Source organism: Pelophylax lessonae (assembly GCF_965119305.1).
Source record: "Pelophylax lessonae genome assembly, chromosome: 1".
NCBI classification, from domain to species: Eukaryota; Metazoa; Chordata; class Amphibia; order Anura; family Ranidae; genus Pelophylax; species Pelophylax lessonae.
Window position 1 is genome coordinate 550,347,561 of NC_138768.1, and position 25,749 is coordinate 550,373,309.

At 45.0% G+C, this 25,749-nt stretch overlaps 1 protein-coding gene across 1 annotated transcript in view; it reads left to right on the forward strand.

Annotated features, from left to right (window-relative positions):
- LOC309544676 (low-density lipoprotein receptor-related protein 2-like) overlaps nucleotides 1–24,468 on the forward strand; it is a gene marked incomplete at its 5' end in the record, with an annotated part of 171,900 nt that extends 147,432 nt beyond the window's left edge. The window contains 5 exons of the mRNA XM_082243588.1: nucleotides 4,914–5,021; nucleotides 6,413–6,646; nucleotides 9,414–9,798; nucleotides 21,043–21,175; nucleotides 24,436–24,468. Coding sequence (XP_082099714.1) covers nucleotides 4,914–5,021; nucleotides 6,413–6,646; nucleotides 9,414–9,798; nucleotides 21,043–21,175; nucleotides 24,436–24,447 — 872 coding nt within the window. The 3' untranslated portion in view covers nucleotides 24,448–24,468. The remainder of the gene's footprint in view (nucleotides 1–4,913; nucleotides 5,022–6,412; nucleotides 6,647–9,413; nucleotides 9,799–21,042; nucleotides 21,176–24,435) is intronic.
- Nucleotides 24,469–25,749: the final 1,281 nt, after the last annotated feature.

Below are 25,749 nucleotides of genomic sequence, written 5' to 3' on the forward strand. Positions count from 1 at the left end.
AAAGAATAGCCCATAGAAATGTATTAATTTTGGCATCACGTGAATTGCATATAGCAAGTGTAAACCTGTTGTACAATTGTCAGGGTTAAACTGTGGGAACTGCAGTTGTGGATTTTTCATAAAAGGTGGAAGATTTAGGGCAGTTATATCCTTTAGTAAACCTTGTACAAAAATGTTCATGTCATTCTCCGGCACATTCTTGTGCAAGACTGGTCGATTGCCAAGTGTGACCCCCCACAGCCAACTTTACCAACACATCACTGGTCGAATTCACACCGCACTGATACGTGATGGCACTCTTAGCCTCACCCTACACACATTATTCAGCTCATGGGCCTACAATCTAAGGCTGGCATACATTATACAATTTTTTTTTTCCTAGTACAATTTTCCTTTAGATTTACCAAAACCATATGAGTTCAAACCTAAATGCATTCAATTTGTATGCAATCGGGCAAGCCCTTGTACTACATAGTTTAAAAACCTTAACCACTTGCTGACTGCTCTAAAGCCAAATGACCGCTATGGCGCTGCCGGCTAGTTCTGGGAGGCCGTCCGGGGCGGTGCGCTCTGATTGCAGTGTCCTCTGGACACTGCTAAACAGATGGAGGAAAAGAGCCAATCAGTGACTTTCCCACATGATCAGCTGTGTCCAATTACAGCTGATCAGTTGTAAACAGAAGCCAGTTATTGGCACTCCTTTCCTTGTGCTGACAGCGTGAGGAGAGCTGATAACCGGCTTGTGTAAAAGGGACAGGGCGAGTCACGCTGTGCCTGCTGAATGGTACAGTAGTCTTCTGGGACAAGACTGCAGGGAGGGAGGGGGAGAGGAGAACTGGAGTAGGAGCGGGTACCTGTCAAAATGTAGTACCTACTCCTCACCATCCCAAAAAAATTCCATCAAATGTGGCAGAAGAGCGCTTAAAGCGGAGTTCCCGCCGAAATTTGTTTCACAATAAAAATACCCCTAGAATACTCATGCCTCATGCAGTGTAATAAAGTTATGCTGTTATTTATACCCAGTATTGTATTTGTGCACCTGTTTTTTTTACTTTGAGTGGTTCTTCCACACGGCGGCCATCCTCCAGTGTGGGCATCTGAAGCTGCTGTGTCCCTCTTCCTGTATTCCGTGCAAGCTGGCTACCCAGAATGTACTCAATCTCGCGCATGCGCGGTGCGTTGCGATCAGCGCGATAGCCTGTTTGATAACTCTATGCTATGAGCCAGTGATGGCCATTGCCTCCTGGGATTGATGACACATCTCCCAAGAGTCAATGCAAAACTGGAAATGACGTACGGTGCCGCTGCCTCTGAAGGAGGATGTCTTAAATAGATGCCTAAATAAGGTTAGTGAACAGAAAAAAAATGCCAATTCATTGTAAGGAGATATAGTAGTGCTTCAATCTGAAGAGTGAAAAATGTGGGTGCAACTCTGCTTTAAAGCGGAATTTACCCTTTACCCAGAACTCTGCATTAAGTGTCGACGGCTGAGAGCAATTGTCACACTCACTGGATTTTGTTAACTACACAGGGGTTAAACTAGGGGTGGCACCTTGCACATTTTTTTAAATGGGACTGTTATCGCAATCTGGATGTGGTGTTGGTCTGTATCCCTGGATGGTGTGTGTGTGTGTATGTAGTACACAGTGGTATTTTAGTTTGAATATTTTCTGAACAGCTATTCTGGTACTGACGTTGGTTTTATCACACCAAATTTAATACATTACATTGAGTTAGTAAGTACTTTTGGTATTATATCTGTGTGGTTCATACAGGGATCATTCCTTTTTGTCCCAACTGTACCATTTTTTTTCCAGCTGTACCTTTTGTGTATAGGGTTCCCAGGGGTCTGTTTTTTGTTGGATTATTTTGATCTTTCTTTGATTCATATTTTTTGATTATTCTGTTCATTTTTACATTTTTCGACATGCTATCTCGAACGTATATTTTCTAAACCGTTGAAGTGGTTATAGGTCGTTATTGGCTGTCTGGCGTGCTGTGAATAACTTGTTAGCCACACAGCCTGTCTGAGGAAACGAGAGTATGTGTATCCCTCACACTGTGACATTATGGGGTTGATTTACTAAAGGCAAAGCCACTCTGCCCTAGGGATCGACCGATTATCGGCAAAGCCAATATATGGAGGGCCGATATGCACTTTCCCCAATATATCGGAATCTGCCACCAAGGTGGCCGATATTACTGATATTTCGGAAAGTGCTTGTACCAGAATGATGCCTGCAGTTAGAGCCATAGCCAACGGTTGGCTGTCTTGTAATGACAACCAATGCGGCTGAGAAGCTGCTCGGCTGTCATTACAAGGAGCGGGAGGGGACACCCCCCCCCCCCCACCTCCTGCCGCCTTTTTTTATGTACGAAAATATCGACCGATAACGCAATGACCAAAATATGGGCAATGAAGAACAGAATTTTTGCCTGCACATGATTAGATGATAGAAATCAGCAGAGCTTCCCATCATTTCAGATCTTCCCCTTAGATCTACAGTGATTGCACTTCCAAGTGCACTTGCAGAGTAGGGATCGACCGATATCGTTATTTTCCTTGCATGCCCCCCTCAAATCTACAGCAACTGCACTTCCAAGTGCACTTGTAGTGCAGAGTGGATTTATCTTTAGTAAATAAACCCCTATGTGCACTTAGTTTGTGGGGTGTCCTGCTGTAGTTGGCAGTCTCCTCCTTCCCTGTCCTCTCCTGCACAGTCATCCAGCAGTGGCTGCTGGATCTGTTAGTGGGTCAATGGTTGGAGATTTGTATGGCTTGTTTGTTTTTTTTTGTTTTTTTTAATCTTCTTTTTTTTATTTTGTTATGACAGGTTAGTATGGGAAGGCAAGGAGCATAGGCTCCCATTAGTGTAGTGGGAGTGCATCTTTAATTTATTGGTTGATTGCCATACCATGCTCACTTGTATCATACATGTGTAGATTTCATGCAATGTAGGTGTATGAGGTTTGAGTAAGCGCTGACTTTAGTGCAAAACGTGTTAACTTTTATGTTCCTGTCATACCTGTGATGGGATTTTAATGCTTCACTAACGATACCAAGGAGTGCATCAATAATCTGGATTTTTGCAGGTCTTTAACTACGTAGTTTACTCTTTATGGATATTTATAGCCTAAAATATCAAACATTCACAATATTAGTTTTTTTTTTTTTACTTGTCTGTAATAAACACGTTATCACAGATGGGTATTAAAAAGATTTACCCATTAGTAGCACTCAAGGAGACAGGGTTTAGGTTCTGCGTTACTACATTACCTTTTCCATTTTTAAATAGTTGGAAAAGGGTCTCTAAAGTGGTGCAAACAAAATATTTGAATACAAAGGGTATTCTAAATTAAGAAAGACAAAGCAACACAAATAAAAAAAGCATTCACTATATCTGGTCTCCCACAGTACAGAGAATATGGAAATGCAATTATTTTAGTAAACCTAAACTGCTAATTACCTTTTTCTCATCAGCAGTATATAGCAGTCTTGTGTCTCAGTGTCAAGCCGAGCACTGGTTAAAGCTTGTAAGAGTTTCATTCTATGACTGTCCTATGAGGCTGCATGACCCTGACATTCTGTCTGGACAGTGCTGATTGGCCCTGTGCTGATCACATGCATTCTCCAAAAAATCTAAACATGCTCAGTTTGGTATGTATATTACTAGAGTGCCTCCAAGGCTCTGCTCTAGCAGCAGATGGATTGGGGACAGTAAAAGGGGAGGATCAGAGAAGACGGGATCAAAATGCCTTTTTACACAATGCAGAAGATTAACCCCTTAGGTTCCTCAAGAGTAGAACAGGCATGCTGTACTGCATATACCAACTTATTTTTACTGTTGGTTTAATAACCCTTTAACATCCTGGTTCTGTGCATCCAATCAATGAGCATGAGGATCAGTGGTTTAGAGATCTTGGCTGATCCTTGTCTTGATGGTAAAAGGAAAGCTCCAGACTGCTGATGCAGCCTTTGTCCTTGAGGAGGGTGTGGACCAATGATCTGACCATTGAGAAGGTCTGAGGAGTAGCCAATGGGATGTCATAGCCTTTTATGATCATTTTATCTGTCACGCCCTTCGATACAGTTTGTTAAATGTATTTTGAGTGTTAAATGTATTTTAAGTGTATCATGTCATTTGACCAAATATTGTACAGTATGCAATTGCCATTCCAGAAATTCTTAATCGCTCAATAGACATTTCACCCAGATTATGGGAGACGGCTAATCCAGCCTTCAGCATACAATAACCTTGTCATGCGGTCTTGATCCGTTTTTAGGATTTTCTTCCACGTTTAAATGTATATCAAAAGCAATGTAGCTAAGCCATGTCTGATGTTATGAATTGGGTTTCTGCTATTTGAGTTGAGCTAGCAGGCCCTTTGAAATTACATACCCTTGTGGCAATGAGATTTAAGTTAAAAGGCTATGGAGATGCACTTCTGGGATAAGGGCAAAGAATTTACTGGGGTTTGTCCCCATTCTACAAAACGTCATGGCTAACTTAGGAATTCTGACCATAGCTGCAATGCCTTTTCAAGCAGCCTTTTGGGGTGCCCAGCCTACATTATCATCACACCAGGTAGTAAGGGAAGCATAGTCCTAGAATATACACTTAAATTCGTGAGCTGCCACTGTAGATTTGAATTTTTCCTGAAGGAAGTTTGAAATCTAGCTTAGAGTACAACCTCCAATTAACCTATTCTAATCAGTCTCAATGCCAAAAATGTCTTCCATGCTGCCATCCTTCAGCATAATCCAGTTTCCTCTGAGGCATACTATTATCCTCCCTTGGGGACCAGAATCTAAAAAGAGCTTGAATTTGAAGACGTTCCCATTCCCTATTGAAATATCTTTGCATAATGGCTTTTCTAGATTTTTTTTTTTTTTTTTTTTTTTATATTCTTAGGCACAACAAAGGTTTCATTTACCAAAATGGAAACAAAGGAAATCAGGTTTTTTGAAGTGGAGCAAAAGGTGGTAGACCTAAAGGCTTACAGCAGACTAACTCAACAAGGTGAGCCTGTAAAATGAATAACCTTTTACTAGGGATATACTGATACAAATGTTTTAAGAACTAGTACTGATACTATAAAGTACCCACCAATGCCTCTTATTTTTTTTCGGGTGCAAATTGAGCACATCCAAAATGAATGCGCTCAAATTGCACTGCAAAGAATCACATATTTAAACAAGAATGCAGTGTGATTCCTGTCTGAATTATATCGTTTCCTGCACAGCTCCTGTGTGAACCCAGGCTGAAGTCTCATTGACCAGCTTGGGTTTACAAAGGAGTGGTGCGTGAAACTGCATATGATTCGGACAGGAATCTCACCGCATTACTATTTAAATCATGTGTGATACCTTGCAGTGTATTTTGAGCACCTTCATTTTGTATGTACTCGAATCGTACGGCACAAAATATTGAATTTAGTATCGGAGCATTTGCATGAGTACTTGTGCAAGTACCTAGTATTAGTGCAACCATAACATTTACTACAGAGTTTACTTTTCTGGGTGGTAGGCTTTGTTTTTTGTATTTGTCTGGACTTTCACCAATAGCACTACATTGCTTTTTAAAGGCTAGTAAATGCAGACTCTTCAAGGTACACAGTAATATATAAGGCTGGCCATACCTGTTCAATTTTCTTGTACAATTTTCTGTTGGATTACCAAAAACCATATGAGGTCAAAACTAAACACTTCCAATTGTTTACTATTAGGCCTTTGCACTACATAGTTGAAGGTAAATCTAAAGAAAATTGTATAGTGTATGGCCGCCTAAGCCTGTGGATGGAATATGGTATCTACATTCTTTTCTATACAAAATTTAGCCTCTGGTTCTCCACAAGCCAGTCTCCTTGCATACAAGCCTTACATGGGACACTGTACAGGTCTGTAGACAATATTTAGTAATAAAATATCCAAGCTCAGGCTTGCCAATAGGCAAATAAGACCTATGACTATAGAAGGCAAAGGAGAGGCTTTAACCAAGGCTTCCCACATGTGCATGCACAGCCTGGTCAGTCAATCCCAGGCTTACCAGTAGGCAAAGAAGGCCCAGGACTCTAGATAACCGAGGCAAAGTGGATGCTTTTAGAACTAGCAGTCCTATAAACAATTTACCCAGCTACTGACAAGAAAAATGTCACAGTATTCCAAGCTAATGTTATAACAAAGCAAGGGCAGTAAGCAAAATTAAGTAATTTTTGCTAAAAGTTGCTTTTCCAATGAAGGTGTTGACTGCAGGCTTTGGAAGATTATAATCTGGCCCTAAAGACCTTAATTGACTAGAAATGTTGACTACTGCACTTACTGTACACATGTAACGTAAATGCAGACATATACCTACATGTGTACAAAGTAGAAAATTTTAAACTCTGCTTTTTTTAAATGTTTGCATTACAGGAAGTAATGGCTGCTCTAAAAATAACGGAGGGTGTAGCCAAATTTGTTTGCCAAACCTTATGGGCCACACATGTCATTGTTCAGCTACTTATCTGGTGAATGATACATACTGCATTGAAGAGCTGAGGTGCCCTCAGGATTCTCAGCCTTGTAAAGATCGCTTAAAGTGTGTTCTCAGAAACCAAATATGTGATCAAAAGCCAGATTGTTTGGATGCCTCTGATGAAGAAAAGTGTAAGTACATTTTGTTTTTTATGCGAACTGCCTTGCCTTGTGACCTAAAAAAAAAAATCTTGTCATGGGAGGAATACATGGCTGTCTTTGAACACCTAAACATGCATGTTGACTGGCTGTTTTGGTGACGGTCAGGGAGCCAGTCCCCTGCCCTTGGACCTTTCTTCCTCTTCCCTAGTCCGCTCAGCAGATAAGCAACTTTGGTTTCTAGCCACAAATGACTGGAAGATCAAATGGCCCTCAAACCCCATGAAGCAGGGAAGCTGCCCATATGCAAGTGTGCAGTCCCTATTCCTGCCACCAACAGCTGCAGTCTCAAGAGCATGAAGGAGATTCCAGGAGACAAGCAATTACTCTAGGAGTGCTGGACAGGGCCATAGAAGGTCCTTAACCCATCAGCAGGATCAGCATCTCCTCCTTTGTACAAGGAGAAACAGGGTGAGCACTGCCAGAGCCCTACAAATAATAGACCTTCAGCAGGCCACTGCTGTAAATGTCTGACCAAACAATCAGATTTAATGAGGGTGTCCGGTGAGCCCGACATCTTTTAGTTGGTCCTTTGCTCACTGCTTGGCACCGTGGTGCTTGATTGGCACTTGCCATTGAACACCAGAATTGTGAGGTCTGCCACTGGTACCCTCTCTTTTTCAGATGAGCAGGTTCACCCTGAGCACATGTGATAGATGTGCAAGGGTCTGGAGAAGCCGTGGAGAACATTGTTGTTCAACATGACCAGTTTGGTGGGTCAGTGATGGTCTGGGGCGGTATATCCATGGAGGGACGCACAGACCTCTACAGGCTAGACAAAGGCACCCTGACTGCCATTAGATATCGAAATTAAATTCTTGGTCCTATTGTCAGATCCTACCCTGGTGCAGTGGGTCCTGGGGTACTTCTGGTGCATGACAATGCCCTGTCTCGTGGCGAGAGTATGCAGCCAGTTCCTGGAGGATTAACAAATTGATACTATTGAATGGCCCCCATACTGGCCTGACCTAAATACAATAGAACACCTCTAGGACAATGTTTCAGTACATCCAACCCCACCAGGTTGCACCTCAGTCTGGTCCAGATCTAGGAGGAAATACCCCAGGACACCACCCATCTCATTAGGAGCATGCCATGTCAGGCATGCATACAGGGATGTGGGGGCCATACAAACGGAGTACCATTTTGAGTTGCTGCAATGAAATTTCAACAAAATGGACTAGCCTGCTGTATCCTTTTTTTCACATTGATTTTCAAGGTGTCTTTGCATTCAGCCTCCTGTAGGTTGATGATTTTCATTTCCATCAAATGATATGGCATCCTTTTTGTTCCTAACACATTGCCCAGGTTATATTCATATAGATATCCAACATATTTTTCCCCATTGAGATCTGATGTGTTTTCATAGTGTTCCTTTAAAATTTTATTCTTTTAGCATATGTAGGCGTCCTGCAGTAGAGTATTTCCCTTTTCAGTTTCTACCTCCTCCTCTGAATTACAGCTACCTTGCTGACAACTGATCACTTAAAAGATCTAGACAAGTGTTTCTCAACCTTTTTGAGTCAAAGCACCCTTTAAAATTCTACCCATTTTCAAGGCACCCTATTCTAAAATGTAAAAAACTAAACTAATAATTTTACATAGCACAACATCCACACAACCCACAGTAGTAGGACACCCAACGTTTGAGGCGATTTATTCCTCCACCTTTGCATCAGGTATGGTCTAGTATGCTAGTGTTTTTTTTTCTTTAGTTTCTCTCCCTCACTCAATGTGACTCCAGTGCTGAGAGAGGGGCACGTAAGGAGCAAACAAGGGTACTGTGCAGGTTCCCAATGCTCCACTTATCTACCAATGATGCCATTGGATGCTGGTGGCTGAAAGAGGTTGTAAGGGTGCACAATGAGAGCCTGTGACTTTAAAACTTAAAGGCAGGCTAAATCCACCCAATGGCTTGTATACCATTTTTGGGCAATTTTAGGCATTTTTGCTAAGGCACTCTGGTTGAAAGGCTGATCTAGACAACCAAGCTCTTAACATACACTGGTCTCCTTGAGCAGCCAAATGTTCAGACTTTGATACTGGAATGCAAATGTATGCTAGCACCTGCATTCCACTATCAAACGTATGTACAGTATGTCTTAATTTGGCTCATGGTTTATTTCACTGTAGGGCTGGATGATTCACAGGCAGGCCTCTGGTGCCTCCACCTGGTTTTGGAAACTGGAGGGCAGAGGCTAAGAGGGTCATTATGCATACTCAAAAGCTGGCTCTCCATTGCCTGGGGATTGGCCAAGCTCCCCATAGTATGGAGGAGTCATGCTGGCAAGGGGTGTCGGGTAGAAGATGGAGTGCTTGAGGGGGCCCTCTAGATCTACAGGGGGCCCTGGAGGCTTGGGCTGGCTCAGGAAGGATCTCTTCTGCAGTGCGGTGTTTAGGACCATCACCTGGGAGCAAGGAGAGGACTGAGTAAATCGGCACACTCAGGGACACTAAAAGGGGAAAGTCTGCTATATGTAGTCAGATTTCTGGAGGAGCCAATGTGCCTGGCTGTGCAGGATTAGTTGGTTACCAGTGGCCCCTGCGGGATTAATGCTACATACATTGTGCATGAAGTATGTATATATATCGTCAAAGGTCTACAGAGCAATGGCGCTTCACCACTGCCACTCTACAATGAAGCTACAAATTATTCCTGCAATATTTACCCCTGTTTCACCTAATAACCATAATAACCAATAGTTGAGGCTGTTTACTAACATTACACTTTAATTTTTAGGTGCATACATAAAAGGTAGTAACCCCATTATTCCATCGCCTCTGGCTACCAAACCATCCACAACCAGACCTGAGGGATATCCAAGATTTCATTTCAGCACATCTGCAGGTGAAATTGATGAACCAGAAAGTGACCTGACACCAGAAGAACTTGAAAGAGAGTCCAGGCCTTGCACCAGAGAGACCTGCAGCATGAAAGGAGAATGTGTCCTTGAGAAGGGTGTTATTAAATGTCAATGTGATCCTGGATATAGTGGAAATATTTGTGAGGTTGGCGTACAGCAACTTGCTGCTCCTCTAACTATTGGCACTATTGCAGTTTTTCTTGTGTTTGGAATAGCTGCAGGAGTCTTTGTATATGTGTCCAGAAGAAAAGCTTTACACAGGTTAGTTTAAACATTGGTAATGCACTCCTTTTTTTTTTTTTTTTTTTTTTGCCTTTTTGTATGGATTTGATTTGTATTTGTAACATTGTTGCCACCTATCTATTTGGACTGATTTACTGTATAATGTATGGTACTGTGGAGTGTTGGAGCTATTCGTTTTTGTATTGCAGTGCTAAATTTGGTATACATTTACTGTAATGTATATTAATACATACCGGGAAACCTGAAATTTTAGGACCCTGACATTTGGAGGTTTTTGGCCTCATGCACAATGGATGTTTTTAGAGTGGTTTCTAGGTGCATCAGGGGTTTTTCCTGTCTCTAAACTCCCCTGTGTTGGCCTGTGTCCATGCGCACACAGGCTTTTAGCAGCAGGAGCTTTTAGAGGCAGGGAAACAAATCCACTGCCAGTGTGTCCAGGAACCAGCAGAGTTCTGACAAAAGCTGGACACGCTGGGGGTGTTTAGCACTTGAGCGTTTATTCATTCCAGTTGCCAGAATACGTTATTCTGGCCGATGGAATGAACTGAAAGCTTTAGACATTTCAGTGTCAGGCTTTTTTTCTGATGTCCTGTGTGCATATTAGGCCTTACATGTAAATGTTTCAGTGTTGGGATGCAAACTGTTCTGTTTTCCCCTAATACTATCAAGCTCTGACACTGCTGTGCTAGTTATTTGTGATTTTAGATATTTGGCCACACGGTTGACAAGGGAACATGTTGCTAATCAAAAAGCCTCATTCTGCAGCTTGATATGCAATTCTACCTCCACAGGAACAGCTTACTAATTTTTGTTCCCTCTTCTGCAGCTTGATTGAAGCCCTGTGTAAACCACTTACTGTGCTGAAAGTGCGCTCCCCAGCATGGTAGATGGCAGGTACCAGAAACCTCCTGCTGCATAGTAGTGATTGGGCGCTTTCTGATCATGTGACTGCCAGTCACAGCAGTCACATGACCCGAATTCCCGCCTCCCAGCTTTTTTCGACAGGAAGGGGTTAAAGTGGTAGTATCCCGCTTTTTGACACTTTTACCTACAGGTAAGCCTATAATAAGGCTTACCTGTAGGTACAAATAATATCTCCTAAACCGGCATGGTTTAGGAGATATTTACAGTGCATGTAGCCGCTCTCGCGAGCGGCGCATGTGCTCTGAAGGTCCGGGGGGACCTTCAATTAATTTGCCGGGAGGTTGCCGGAAAATCACTCCCGCGCGCATGTGCAGGAGTGATGTCATCGCGGCTCCGGCCAATTATCGCGCCGGAGCCGTCTCTTCCAGCCAATCACCGCGCCGGAGCCGCCGAACCTGGATGAGACGGCGAGGGATCATGGCAGCGCCCGCAGCGATGTCCGGGGGTCTGTGTGGGGGCTTCCTTCTAAGGCAAGTTACACATAATGGGCTAGTATGGGCGATGCATACTAGCCCATTATGCCTTTGTCTTGCAGGTTTTTTTTTTTCCCCTAGGGTTTACAACCGCTTTAAGCATGTTATATTTACCTGCTTTGTGCAATTGTTTTGCACATCCCCGAAACTCTTCTTGCCACTGCGCTTGGCAGCTCTCACCTCCCCCCCCCCCCCGGGGGCTCTGCTCTGGGGGCACGTGTGTGTGCTCACTTCTGAGCCGCCGTTTGTGTCTGAGATACGCAGAGCATGGCTTGGCCCCACTCTCACTTGCTGTGATTGACAGCAGCAGGAGCCGATGGCAGCAGGAGCCAATGGCTGCGATCTCAGCCAGTGAGTAGGGAGACCTGGGAGAGCTGCTGCTCTCATGCACATTGCTGGATTGGGCTCAGGTGAGTAGAAGTGGGGCTGAGGGAGGAGATGCAAACTAAGATTGTGGGCGCAATGCCAGGCTCCTGCAGACTTTGTAAAGCTTTCTACTCCTACCTCTCGTATAGGCAGTTAACTGGAGAGCAGGAAGGTCAATGAACAGAGCCCTCTCAGTTCATTAACTCCAAGCCTTCTGCCACTGAACTTCTACATTATTCATTCGGTTTCCGGTTTCCTGTGAATGTACTAGATGTGTGGGCGGAGCCCTGCATGGATGTGTTAAATTGTCAGTGGGTGCATGGAGAAGAACCCCTGTCCACTCACAATGGGGGGGGGGGGAGAGAAATCTGTGGCGTGGATGGAGGTTGCTGGACGTGCTACATACCCTAAGGCTTCTATCACACGGCGGATCCGTGCTGCTCAGCGGGGGATCGATACACAGATCCCCCCCCCCCCCCCGCTGAGCAGGCAGGTTACAGCTCCCTCTCCACTCTGTGTGCAGAGAGGGAAGTGTCAGAGCCCCATGCATCTATGGGGGAATCGGATGAGAGTGGACGCATGGAAAATGGGGTTTCCATCCGTCCGGATTTCACTGACCGGATTGGATGCAGATGGCAGCGTATGGCAGCCGACATGTCTCCGCTGCCCCATAGGGATGCATGGGGGATCTGATCAAATCCGCCTAAGCAACTGACAGGCGGATCTGATCGCTAGTGTGAAAGGACCCTAAAGCTGGATACACACTATACAATTTTCTGTGGATTTTTTTCCTTTAGACTTACCAAAACCATATATGAGATCAAACCTAAACACTTTCAATTTGTATGCAATCAGGCAGGCCATTGCACTACATAGTTGAAGGTAAATCTAATGCAAATCTATCAACAAAAGTTGTATAGTGTGTATCCAGCTTTAGCCGCCATTAACACCTAAGCGTATCGTTTTCCAGGCGTGCGTTTGGGCTTTTTTCCAGGCGTGCGTTTGGGGCTTTTCATGCGTTTTTTGCAGGTGTTTGGAGGAAGGCATTGACATCTAACAAAAACGCTGGTAATCCGCCCAAAAAGAAGCTCATGTACGTTTTTGGGCTTCAGGCGTTTTGTCCCCTGAAGCAAAACGCTCAGCTATGAACAGGGGCAATTTAATTGAATGGGATTTTGCTTGTTGGGCTTTGGGGATTTTCAGAGATGAGCGTTTTATGAGCTGAAAAACACTCCGGTGTGAACAGACAATAAATAGGGTTGCAACATGTCCAGACCCTCTTGGTGATCAGTGTTCATTGCAAGGAGTTTAACAAATTGATAGCATATTCCTACCCATTCTCTGCTCTGAGGAAAACAGTTTGTTCTGCCTTTTTGATGCGGAGGGTTGCAGGATCTATATTCCTTTAGGCTGGGCTCACATTGGTGAGATGGAAGAAATCACATGCAATGTCTGTGCGATGCAAGTTCAGACATACAGATTGTATGGCTGAGGTGGCATTGCATTTGGACCAAACTCGTGCAGGACCCTTTTTTGGTCCGCACCAGAATCTGATCGCATGGTGTTCACACTGATGTGATCCGATTCCTATCTAAAGTGAAAGTTCTCACTGTGATTTGCGAACTGATCTGGGGGTGTCATTCCTTGTATTGACGCACCCAGCGGTTCGCATATGGCAGTGTGGACTGCCTGTGAGTCGGATGCGATGCAGGAACCCACACTGGATTTGCAGGGTTTCCTGCATCACACCAACATGAACTGAGGCTTTGAGGCGATTAACCCTTTAGGAGCATATCACCAAACCTGAATTTTTAAGGAGCATCTTGACAAAACTCCATTTTTGTTGCAGATTATGCCTAAAACCTGACTGGTTTCTTATATCTGAAGTGCAGACTTGCCAATTACACAGGAAAAGACATTTCTGGGGGCATTCTGCACACCACCTGTGTGCGGAATGCTTCCAGTTGCCATACTGCATTTAATTTTCGAGAATACAGCAGTGTAGGTTAAAATGGAAAGAAAACTATAGCATATACAATTGCAGCACAAGCCATATTGTAATTTATTAGTAATAAGTTATTTGATATTTTACTTCCCACGAAGTTTAAGTTACCAGTTATTCTTTAAACCCCCTTAAACATTTTTTCTCTTACGTCCTCCGACAGTCGCCGCCTCTTCATATTCGTCACATATGGGGTATTAGACTTTGCTCCGAAGGAGTAGCTAGGCAACAGAATATGTTAACATTAAAGCTTTTAACATATCCCACCCTTAAGGGGTGGTCCCCTCAGTCAATACCCTCCCACTTCCTGCAACCATATCTCAGTTTCAATGTCTAGCTTGTCAGGAGTGGCTGGCTCTCTCTGTGCTGGGGCTTTGTGCCCCAGACTCTTTCTTCTTTTTTGATTTTTTGTTTGAGTTTTCTCTCTACCTTTACTTAGCTGTTCTTTTTGTCAGCATTAGTTAGTTCTTCTGATGAAGAGGATCATGCGGGCTGGGTCTCGGGCTGATCCCCCCCTGGTCGCAGGTCGTGGGTCAGTGGCTTCCCTGCCTGCCATCGAGCGTTCAGCCAGGTAACGCTCCTGGCAAAGTGAACGACCCATCCCTGTTCGGTGCAGGGATGATTGGTGAGGTGGCTACCTCACTGGACGCTGTGCGGTTTCTTAACCCCCATTATGTGCGTCTTGTATGCGACTCTCCCTGCTTTATGTGCAGCGGCTTGTTTGCCTGTGCGGGTCCCCCACGCCATTGTGAGGTAAGTGTATCTATGTGGGGACCTGTCTGTCTGGGGGGGGTGTCAGTCTGGGACTGTGTAACCTGCCTCTGTTCACACTGTTTGTCTCCCTATCACTCGGCTGCATGCTGTGGGCTGCAAGGGGGGGGGGAGCTGTGTGACACTATGTGTGTCAGCCTTGTCAGTGTGAGAAGCTGTGTGCTGTGGGGCATGTTTTTGGGCATGTTTGGGCACTATACAGCGATCGCTGCGGCGATCTGACATGTTTTTTTATGACATGTGTGCATTACTGTACTGTGGAGCGGCGGTTTCGGCGCCAAACGGCGCCATTTTGCCTGCACTCGCTCCGGCCGCATGTTCTACATGCATGGCGGCCATTTTCTTGTAGCCTCCCATAGGCTTTCATAGAGCGCCCTGGCAGCATCACTTCCTCTTCTCCAGGAACACCGATCGAGGCAGCAGCAGCGGCGAGGGTCTCCTCAGGTTATATCCTTCCTATCCATTGCCTGTGTCAGTTTTATTGTCCCTGTGGGGGTCTCATTGTGCTTGTGTGTGGTGCGGTGGGCTGCGCTCGCCGCGCTTGTTAAAGGGGCAGTTAACCCTTTATTATCCGGCATTTGTAATGGGGGCAATGGATTCTCAGGAGGGCAAATTTCCTACCGCCTTGGTGGAAAGCCAGGGGACCGCTGTTTCCCCCCCAGGGGGGGATTTAGCCACTATTGTGGCTGGCCTTGCTGCTCATGTGCAGATGCTGGTGGCTGCTCAATCTACTAAAAGACCCAGAGTTTCTCTTTCCTCTGATTCTGAGGGTGAAGGTGATGGGGCTGTTATGGCGGGGGCCTCCTTATCGGGGTCCCGCTCCTCCCTGGATCTAGTGGGGTCCGAGGTGGAGGCTGAAGTTGAAGGGGTTGATAATTCTCCCCCTGGCTCGCCTGAAGAGCTCGCAATCATGGATGAATTGATTGCTTCCATAAAACAAACGCTGCGTTTGCAGGATGAAGTGTGTCCCCCCGCTGCCTTGGCGGCTTATGGGACGCAGAGAAAACGCAGGACGCCGCAGGTTTTTCCCTGCAATGATGATTTTCAGTGCGCTGTTAAGGAACAATGGCGCAATCTGCGCAAACCTTTTGCTGTATCAAGTAGGTTCAAGCTGCGTTATCCTTTCTCGCCTTCCACTGATGAAAGGTGGTGTGTACCACCCCCAGTAGATCACGCAATTGCGGTTTTAAACAAATCCACTGCGATTCCTGCAGAGGATTCCCCTGTGTTCCGTGATGCCACGGATAGGAGATTGGAGTCTCTTGCCCGTCATACTTATTCTGTTACGGGTTCTATGCTTAAGGCTGTTTGCCTCTCTCATGGCGGCCCAGGCGGTCGCAAGTTGGACGCAGATGCTTAGGCGCATCCTAGTGGCCGATTCGGCCTCGCCGGCGACCCTGGATATGGTGGATCAAATCCACCAGGGTGTCATGTATCTGTGTGATGCGGACTTGGACCTAGTCCCGTTGGCTGCACGTGTGCACAGCGTGGCGGTGTTGTCTCGCCGTCTGGTTTGGTTGAAATGTTGGTCGATGGACCAGTCTTCACGTAAGACCTTAGCCAATCTGCCTTATGATGGGTCTCGCCTTTTTTGGGGAGTCCTTGGATGTGTTGATTAAGGGGATCACCGGAGGTAAGAGCACTCTCTTACCCCATTTCCCCAAGGCTAAGGGGGCTTCTGGGAAGAAGCATGCTAATTTTCGGCCCCCTCAGGGGTCCTTTCGTGCCTTTCGGTCGCACTACAAGGGCAAACCGTTCAAAGGTCAAGGCTCTCAGAAGAAGCCCTGGTCTGGTAAACAGAAGTCCGGTCAATCCGGATCCGCAGCCCATAACAGTGCGGCCTGAAGGGGCGCCCTCACCCAGTTTTGGGGTGGGGGGACGCTTGCTCGGTTTTCTTCAACCCTGGTTGGCCCGCGTGCGGGACAGATGGGTTCAGGAGATCGTTCGATCTGGTTACAAGATCGAGTTTCTCTCTCGGCCGGAGAGCAGATTTTTTCCCTCAAATCTTCAACTGTCTCCAGAGCGTTTACGGGACCTGCACCTGGAGGTGCGGGACCTGCGGGCTCAGGGAGTGGTAGTTCCGGTGCCTCATCGGGACAGATTTCGGGGGTTTTATTCCAATCTGTTCACCGTGCCCAGAAAGGAGGGCAAGGTTCGTCCAATTCTGGACTTGAAGGCTCTGAACCGCTCTGTGCGGGTTCGCAAGTTCCGCATGGAATCCCTGCGGTCGGTGGTGGCTGCCCTGGTTCCGGGGGTATTCATGGCCTCCATCGATTTGAAGGATGCGTATCTTCACATCCCCATTTTCGAGAGTCACCAGAGGTAACTTCGATTTGCCATTGCGGAGGATCACTACCAGTTCGTGGCGTTACCCTTTGGTCTCGCCTCGGCTCCGCGGGTCTTCACCAAGGTGCTTGCACCGGTTCTGGCATTATTGAGGGCCCAGGGCATTTCTGTCCTGGGGTATCTGGACGACATTCTGGTTCGGTCTGCGACCAGCCAGGGTCTGGAGAAGGACCTGTCTGTCACGATGCAAACTCTGCAGGAGTTTGGTTGGACGATAAATTTTCCAAAGTCGACACTGAGTCCGTCGGTTCGTCTTCCCTACCTGGGAATGATTCTGGACTCGGTGCAGGCGAAGGTCTTCCTGCCGGAAGACAAACTCAGAACTCTTCAGGAGGAAGTCAGGTCCCTCAGGGACGTTCCGCACTCGTCTCTGCGGACGTGCATGAGATGTCTGGGATTGATGGTCTCGGCCTTCGAGGCGATTCCCTTCGCCCAGTTTCACACGCGGGGTCTCCAAGCGGAGATCCTGTCCATGTGGGACAGGCGACCTCAATCTCTGGATCTTCAAATCTCGTTGAGTCATCGCACCAGAGGAGACCTTCTGTGGTGGCTCCAGTCCCCGATGGTGTCCGGGGGCAAGTCGTTTCGTCCTATCTCGTGGACGGTGATCACCACGGATGCCAGCCTGTCGGGCTGGGGTGGTGTTCTGGGTGTTCTGTCCGCCCAGGGAACTTGGTCGGAGGGGGAGTCTTCCCTTCCGATCAACATTCTGGAATTGCGTGCGATAAATCTGTCTTCATCGCTGGACGGACCGGCTGCAGGGCTGCCCGGTTCGGGTGCAGACGGACAATGCCACGGCGGTGGCCTACATCAACCACCAAGGGGGCACCAGGAGTGCCCGAGCGGCTCGAGAAGTGGCCGACATTCTGTCTTGGGCCGAGACTCATGTCCCGGCGATAACGGCGGTTCACATTCCGGGGGTGGAGAACTGGCAGGCGGACTATCTGAGTCGCCAGACCCTGGATCAGGGGGAATGGTCTCTCCACCCGGCTGTCTTTCAGTTGTTGTGCGCGAAGTGGGGTCTTCCAGATGTGGACCTGTTCACGTCTCGTCTCAACAAGGTGAGAAGGTTCGTGGCAAGGACGCGCGACCCTCGGGCAGACGCGTCGGACGCGTTTGTGGCCCCGTGGCATCAGTACAAGCTGATGTACGCGTTTCCACCGATTCAGTTGCTGTCCAGGTTCCTTCGCAGGTTACACTCGGAACGCAGCACGGTGATTCTTGTGGCACCGGACTGGCCTCGCCGGTCCTGGTACACAGACCTCGTGAATCTGGCGGTCGACGCCCCGTGGCGTCTGCCTCTTCGAGACGATCTCCTGTCTCAAGGACCGATATACCATCCTGCTTTACAGTCGCTGGCTTTGACGGCCTGGCTGTTGAGACCGAGGTCCTGAAGGAGAAGGGTCTCTCCCCAGAGGTCGTTCATACTTTGATCAACGCGAGGAAGTCTTCCTCGGGGAAGGTTTATTACCGTACTTGGAAGGCCTATTTTGCCTGGTGTGAGTCCAAGGGGTTTTCACCCCGCACGTACTCGGTCTCCCGAGTGCTGTCCTTCCTTCAAACGGGTGTCGATCAGCGCTTGGCGCTGGCTACGATAAAGGGTCAGGTGTCTGCGCTGGCCGTTCTGTTTCAACGTCCCGTGGCTTCCAACTCCTTGGTTGGCACTTTTGTTCAGGGAGTGCGGCATCTGGTTCCTCCTAGGAGGGATCCTCTGCCCCCTTGGGACTTGAATCTCGTTCTATCTGTGTTACAACGTGCTCCTTTTGAACAGATCAGGGAGATCTCGTTGTCTATGTTGTCCAAAAAGGTCGCCTTTTTGGTTGCGATCACTTCGGCTCGCAGAGTGTCGGAGCTGGCGGCTTTGTCCTGCAAGTCTCCGTATCTGGTTGTTCATTTGGATAAGGTGGTCTTGCGACCTAATCCTTCTTTTCTTCCGAAGCGAGTTTCGGAATTCCATCTTAATGAGGATATTGTCTTGCCTTCGCTGTGCGCGAAGCCTGAACATCCAAAGGAGGTGAGACTACATTCTTTGGATGTTGTTCGGGCGATAAGGGTTTACCTTAAATCGACTGAGTCCTTTCGAAAGACGGACTCCTTGTTTGTTCTTCCAGAGGGTCTTCGGAAGGGCATGGCGGCGTCGGCCTCTACCATCGCCAAATGGATCAGGCAGACCATTGAACAGGCCTATGCTTTGCAGGGGAAGGTTCCCCCTGTGCCTGTGAAGGCGCACTCTACTAGATCTGAGTACGTCTTGGGCCTGTCGTCATGGGGCTTCTGTAGCCCAGGTGTGTAAGGCGGCGACCTGGTCGACCGTGCACACTTTCACAAAATTCTACAAAGTAGATGTTCAGGCATCGGCGGATGCTTCCTTTGGCTGCAAGGTTCTTAGTGCGGCAATTCCCTAGGGTCCCTTGTTGGGGACCTCTGGCTGTTGGGATAAGTTTTTATCCCCTGGTTATTTGTCTTTTCCTGGGTTGTTGCTCCTGTTGACCAATTTTTCCTGTAGCCCAGCTGGTTTCCTTCCTTTGGTAAGGTTCCTTTCTTTGATGCGGAGACTGCGTTGCCTTTCGGCGCGGATGCGTTTCCCACCCCTCATGTTTGCACTGCTTTGGGACGTCCCCATATGTGACGAATATGAAGAGGCGGTGACTGTCGGAGGACGTAAGAGAAAACGGAATTTTTGTAAAATCTTACCTGTAAAATTCCTTTCTCTGAGTCCTCCGACAGTCGCCGCCCCCGCCCCTCTTTTGGGGTTTGGTTGTATACTCTACTGCTATTCCACTGAAACTGAGATATGGTTGCAGGAAGTAGGAGGGTATTGACTGAGGGGACCACCGCTTGAGGGTGGGATATGTTAAAAGCTTTAATGTTAACATATTCTGTTGCCTAGCTACTCCTTCGGAGCAAAGTCTAATACCCCATATGTGACGAATATGAAGAGGCAGCGGAGGACTCAGAGAAAGGAATTTTACAGGTAAGATTTTACAAAAATTCCGTTTTTTTTTTGCAAAGCATATAGACAATATAGACCAAAATGGTTGTAGTTAGTCATAATTATGCTATTCATTAAATATATTGGATGAACCTAAATGAAAGGGTAAGTTCACTTTTGAGACATTCTTCACCCCCCCCCCCAATATGCACTGCAGCATCCCAAGAACTTTAATATTCACTCTTCAGCTTTTAAAAGTGCTTCTTTTCTATTTCCATATCTGCAGGACCTCAGTAGGCAACCCCACTCACCCCCCCCCCAAAATGGCAGAACAGGCTGGACTATATTAAAGCACACCAGCATGTTCCAAAACCGCATGTGCATGATCTCTCCCTCCCTCCCAATGCTACTACAGAGGGAGAGTTAACTCACTGCAAATGTGCTTGATCTGTTGCTGTTAGGATGGCAGTGTGTTCAAATCATTGAAGGGGGGGGGGGGGGGGGCTAGTTTTTGTGGATAGGCTGTTTTAAGGATCTTTGACATTTCATACCCGTGGCCTATAAAGTGTGAATTGGAATGCTACAGTGCATGAGGGTGTTTGTGAAAATGTCCCTAAACTACTGATAACTTAATGCGCTACATTTTAGTGAAGTATACCCAATACCTCAGACTTGTATCCGAAAAGCCATGACGTTTTTGGGGTTTAAAGGGTGCCCTTTTATCTGGGCTACATATAACCGAAGATGGTCATCATGATGGTGTAGGTCGTTGTGAAGTGCAAAAACTAAAATAAAAAAAAATCCTGTCTACATGTTGCGTATGTATTCTAGAATGTGTTTATATTTTTATAGCATCTTATATCCTCTTTCCTCTGTACTTCCCAATTTTGTATGTTCTAGTCTAGGTATTCAATGCTATATCCTATACAACTTGTGTACTGGTCAATACTGTAGAGTGAAATATCTAAACTATAGACTGTCTTATATGTGCCGCTTTCATCCTGGCATACCAAGTAAATTTAGAGGTTGGCTGCAATATATTTGTAACGTGAAGCTAAGCAAATGGGGAAAAATCAATTATATATATATATATATATATATATATATATATATATATATATATATATATATATATATATATATATATATATATATATATATATATATTATTTTTTTTTTTTTTTTTTTCAGTACAACAAAATGTAAAATTTTATCAAAGCTAAGAAGTGCAGCTGCCTTGAACTATGCAAATATGTAGATGCGTTCTTTGGCACTAGAGTATGAAAATCTACTAAAAGCTGATTTGGCCTTTTCAGAAACGAGTAAAACATATCCTTGTGAATGCAAAAGTTGGTGAAAAGGTGAAAAGTAGATATGATTTTCTAGTAGATTTATTTTCTACTGCATTTCATGATGCATGAACTACTTTATTATCATGCACTCAACAGGACCTCTAGTTCTGCTTCTTCAAGAACTCTGACTCGGCAGCCTACTAAAGACTTGTATCCACTGGAAGCTAGAACAATGGAATCCACTTTCCTTAATGAAGCTTTTGAAGCTGAAGGCGCTGCTAATGAACAGGTAATTGAGAAAAGTCACCTTTGTCATAACTAGGAATCTTATTGCTACCTCTTTCAATCTAGACATGCATAGCTATTTCTTCGGTTATCCTGTATACACTTGGTATTGATTCAAAATGCTATAAATGGCTGTATATGTCACAGAAAATGAAATGAAAGGTCCACCACAACCTTCACCTCAGCTGAAAAATTAATGCACTGAATGGTGTCATGTTTCACAAAATTGTTGCTTGCATGTTGAGTGTCAGTGCTGGAATCCCTGGTTAAAGCTCTTGTCAATTACTATGAAGACAAATGTATTTCCCTACAGCTTGTTTTGACCATTTGGACTTATCCTGGGTTTTGTATCTAGTGACTTCCCAATACACTATATTTTTTGGGATGCCTACCTTTACACATAGATAACCTTCAAAGACTTCCCAGTCCTGTTCCGTAAAGTTCAATATTGAGTTGGCCCATCCTTTGCAGCTAAAACCACTTCAACTCTTCTGGGAAGGCTGTCCACTAGGTTTAGGAGTGTGTGTATATGGGAATGTTTGACCTTTTGTGAGGTCAGGCGCTGATGGGATGAGAATGTCTGGCTCAAAGTCTCTGCTCTAATTCATCCTAAAGGTGTTCTGTTAGGTTGAGGTCAGGACTCTGTTCAGACCAGTCAATTTAATGCTCCCAACTTTGTGGGAACAGTTTGGGGATGGCCCTCCTGTTCCAACATGAATGCACACCAGTGCACAAAGCAAGGTCCATAGATTAGATGCCAATGATTAGAACTTCATTGGGTAGTATGCTTGTGGAACCTGTATTTAAATGTTATCTAGACTCTGGGGTTTTCATACTGAGATGTGAGGTGTTGTCGTACCGAGAACAAAAGAGCTCCCTTGGCCCTCCAGAAGATTGTGAATGCCTGAGCCTGGCAAGGAATTTTTTAGAAAATATCTCAATTTTTTATTTATAAAATTTGATTATCAGTTGTAGGATATCTAGGTTACCCAATCATACTTACAGTAAATTTGTCAAGGACTTGCCAGCCTATCAAATTTAGCCCAGGAGTTGTGAAAGTATGCTAAGACTGTACAAATTTAACGTACATGGAAAATGTGCTAGGAAAAAGCCTTTGCTGTCCCAGAAGAGCATTAGAGCAAGATTTGTTTCCTGTTGACTATAGGCAAAGACCAAGCCTTCTAAAATGTGTACTGATGAATTTGTGTGTTTTGGCAAGTAACTTTAGACCAGTTTGGTGCAAACGGAGGTACTTCTAAAATGCTGTCGTCAACCCATGAAGCATAAGGGTGAAAGTGTTTGTTTTTGGAATCTGCATTGTATCCAATTGTGCTTTCGGTCCAACTTTGACTCAAAATGCACGATGTGAAGCACTCAAGCAAATCTGCCAAGGAATGGCTAAGAAGTGAAGGGTTAAGAACTACCCTAGCCAAAGCTCTGATTTAAATTCCATGCTAAAAAGCTGCCCATTGTCCAGTGATGAGCAATTTTATCAAGTTTCTCCTGGTCTTAACCTAATTTACTGAACACTGGAATTGTACTACAAAAGTGCATTACTGGGGACTATGCTAGGCCTAGTTGGGCAATGCCCATAGAAATGTAGGAAAGGGGAGAAAGGAACAAAGGGGGCTTGTAGGATGGTTTTCAGGATCTTCTGCTGGCTGTTGAGCCCCTTTTAAGAAGGTGCACTTAAACTACCATTTTGGTAAACCATCATGCCGTATAGGTGCATTGAAGATGTGTTTTCAATGGGCAGGAAGTCCTTTTACCAGTCCCTGTAATGCCTATTCTCACTGTAGAAAGGGGTCTCTCCACTGAATGCCTTTATATTTAGCGGTGAGAAGTAGAGGGTGAGAGGATGCACTGGTCTCCTGTGGCAACCTTGCAGATGCGATTTGCTGCAGGCTGTGCTGCACTGCCTCAAGTGTCTATGCTGGTCTGGCCTCTCAGCAGTCTGGTCAATATGCAGAAGATGTGCTCTCATTGCTTTCCTCAGCACCAAGAGACAGGGCCTAGCTGAGTCTCAGAAAATAATTTGCACTATCTCCTTGCTCCTGTCTCTCCTGGGAATTATAGTGCAAAGGGTCCATAAGATCCACTATGGCTTACTTCCTGGACTTCAAATCCTATGATCCTCAGTGTTCTGCATAGGATTCCATAGGCCTTTCTGGCTATAGTTCTCCCTCTGCTGCTAGGAGGGGATAGAGCAATGCAACATTCAGCTTATTACAGTGAAAGTATACTAATTGTAAAAAGGAAAGGCCCATGTTTCTGTAGTACTGTATCTGGTTACACGGGGAAATCCAAAAACCTTTTGTAACTGAAGGAATTTTGTATGCAGAAGTGGTAAGAAATATTTATGTTCATGTCACTCAGCCCATGTTCACATTGGTCCGATTTGACGTCAAATTTGCATGTCAAATTGGAGCCAATTGCCGGCAAAGGCACTGCCTGAATCAGTGCGGCACCGATTCCCAAAAGTAGTTTCTGCACTACTTTTGGCAACTTCGGGGGGTGGGGGGGGTGGTTTCCATGGACATCTGTGCAGGAACCCTCACAGATGTCTGTGAAATCGCCCCCCAAAGTGGGGCTAAAAATGCCGGTTTGAAATTGTGCGAGTTCAGCTGAATTTGCACCATTTCAAACCGGCCTCAGTGTAAACCCTAGGCTATGCAAAACTACTACAGGTAATTTCTGATCAAGGGAAATATTGGCTCCAAAAGGTATACATATATTTTCCACAGTACACCTCTAATGGTGGTTGATTGAGGCATTCTTTGAATAAAGATCTAGTGTGTGTGTGCAAATACGTTAAACCATTTCCATGGGGTATTCTACTTGTAAGTTGGTAGCATCCCTGATATTTTATTTCAAAAACGTTAGAATTGATACGCTTTTTAAAATGTGTCGTAAAAGCATGTCATATAGGTTTCTCAGCTGTTCTCTCGCTCTATATATCTGTATTTATGAGGGGTCTTGGATGCAGTGAGGGTGGGAGGTGTAGTAATTGGTCATGTCTGAGTATTATGTCACTAGTCTGGCAAGCTGACCTTGCTGTTTATTATGAGCAGTCATGCTGTGGTAAAAATGGCTGTGAAATTTTATAAAAAAAGCAGCAGCTTTTTGAAGAACCCTTGTAATATTTCCCCAGAGAGATCTTGGATCTTATTTCTCAAGGATTGGAGATTTGTTTTAAACCTATATGTATGTGTGTGAGAAAATTGAATATTTATATACATATATAATTTTTTTTTTCTTTTTTAGGAATGTGCTTAAAGAATGGTGAATGGATTAGGTATGCAACATTTCTTCTTGTTTTGAACCTGTTACTTTTTTTTTTTTTTATGGTAATCCATGTTAAATATAGGTGATGGCAATGGTTTAAATCCGTTTTCCAGCCAAATGTACTAATTGGATTTAGGAATTACATGTGCATGAGTTTTTTTTTTTTTTTTTTTTTAAGATACATTTTTGGCAGGCAATTTTTTTTTTTTTAAGTCTGTACTCCCCTGCCAGACACCAGAATTGGGTCCAGACCATTTTACTTTTGTCCTCTACAGTAAATCAGTGCAACTTGGTCAAGGCTATGATTGAATCGTAAAAGAACAGAAACTCCCGAAGTTCATCTCTGCTTGCTGCCAACCGAAAACTTACTTTGTTAAATTCACCACATTTTGCAATGTAGTAAAGCCTGATTGGCTGTTGTGCAGGATGCATATAGGCTTCAGTTTAGTCTACTGCCAACATCCTTCAACATATACTTTAGTTATATGTGCGTTCCTCAGTTTTCATAATTGAGGTTTACAACCACTTTATCTGTAGGGTTTATGGGTTTTTTTCGCCTTTCTCACTTTCACCTTCTGAGTTGGCACTCTTTTTTTTTTTTTTTTTTAATTTCTGTTTTTAGGATTTAGAAACAGAAATGGCAGAATGACAGTGGGACTTGACTGCTGCTTGGCACTTAAAAGCCACAAGTATGCTAGGTGGGCATGCAAGGTTAAGCTTCCATCAACAGCACATTCCACTATCCCTGCAACATTAAGGCGTTAGCTTGCGCTATTGATGGAAATTTAACAAAGGCATATAGCTCCCCAACTGCAGATTTGCAAACGCTGCCCTAATAGTTTCAGTAACAGTGCCGTGGGACCTTCAGGTAAAGTTACACTGATCACTACTGGATCCACTGGCTCCCCACTGACCACTATTGCACTGGCACGCACATCCCCACTTATTCACCACACCATGTACTAAAAACTGTTGCACTATATATGCTCTGCCACTAGGGATTTTTTTGGAATGTGTCCAATTTAGTGAATCATACCATTCTCCAATTTTCCTGGCTATAGCTATTGTCACTTTAAAAAAAAAAAAAAAAAAAAAATGTTGGCCTAGAACAACCATGCTGTAAGGGTAAGGGCAGGATACCTTACACATTTCATACACAGACAGCATTTACCAAAGAGAAATAATAAAGCCAGACGTTTTTACAGTGGAATGATCTACTATGTGTTTGTTTTTCTGGTTTTTGATCTTGTAATAGAAGTTGGACTTTGACTTCTTCTAACACTCAGCTTTTCT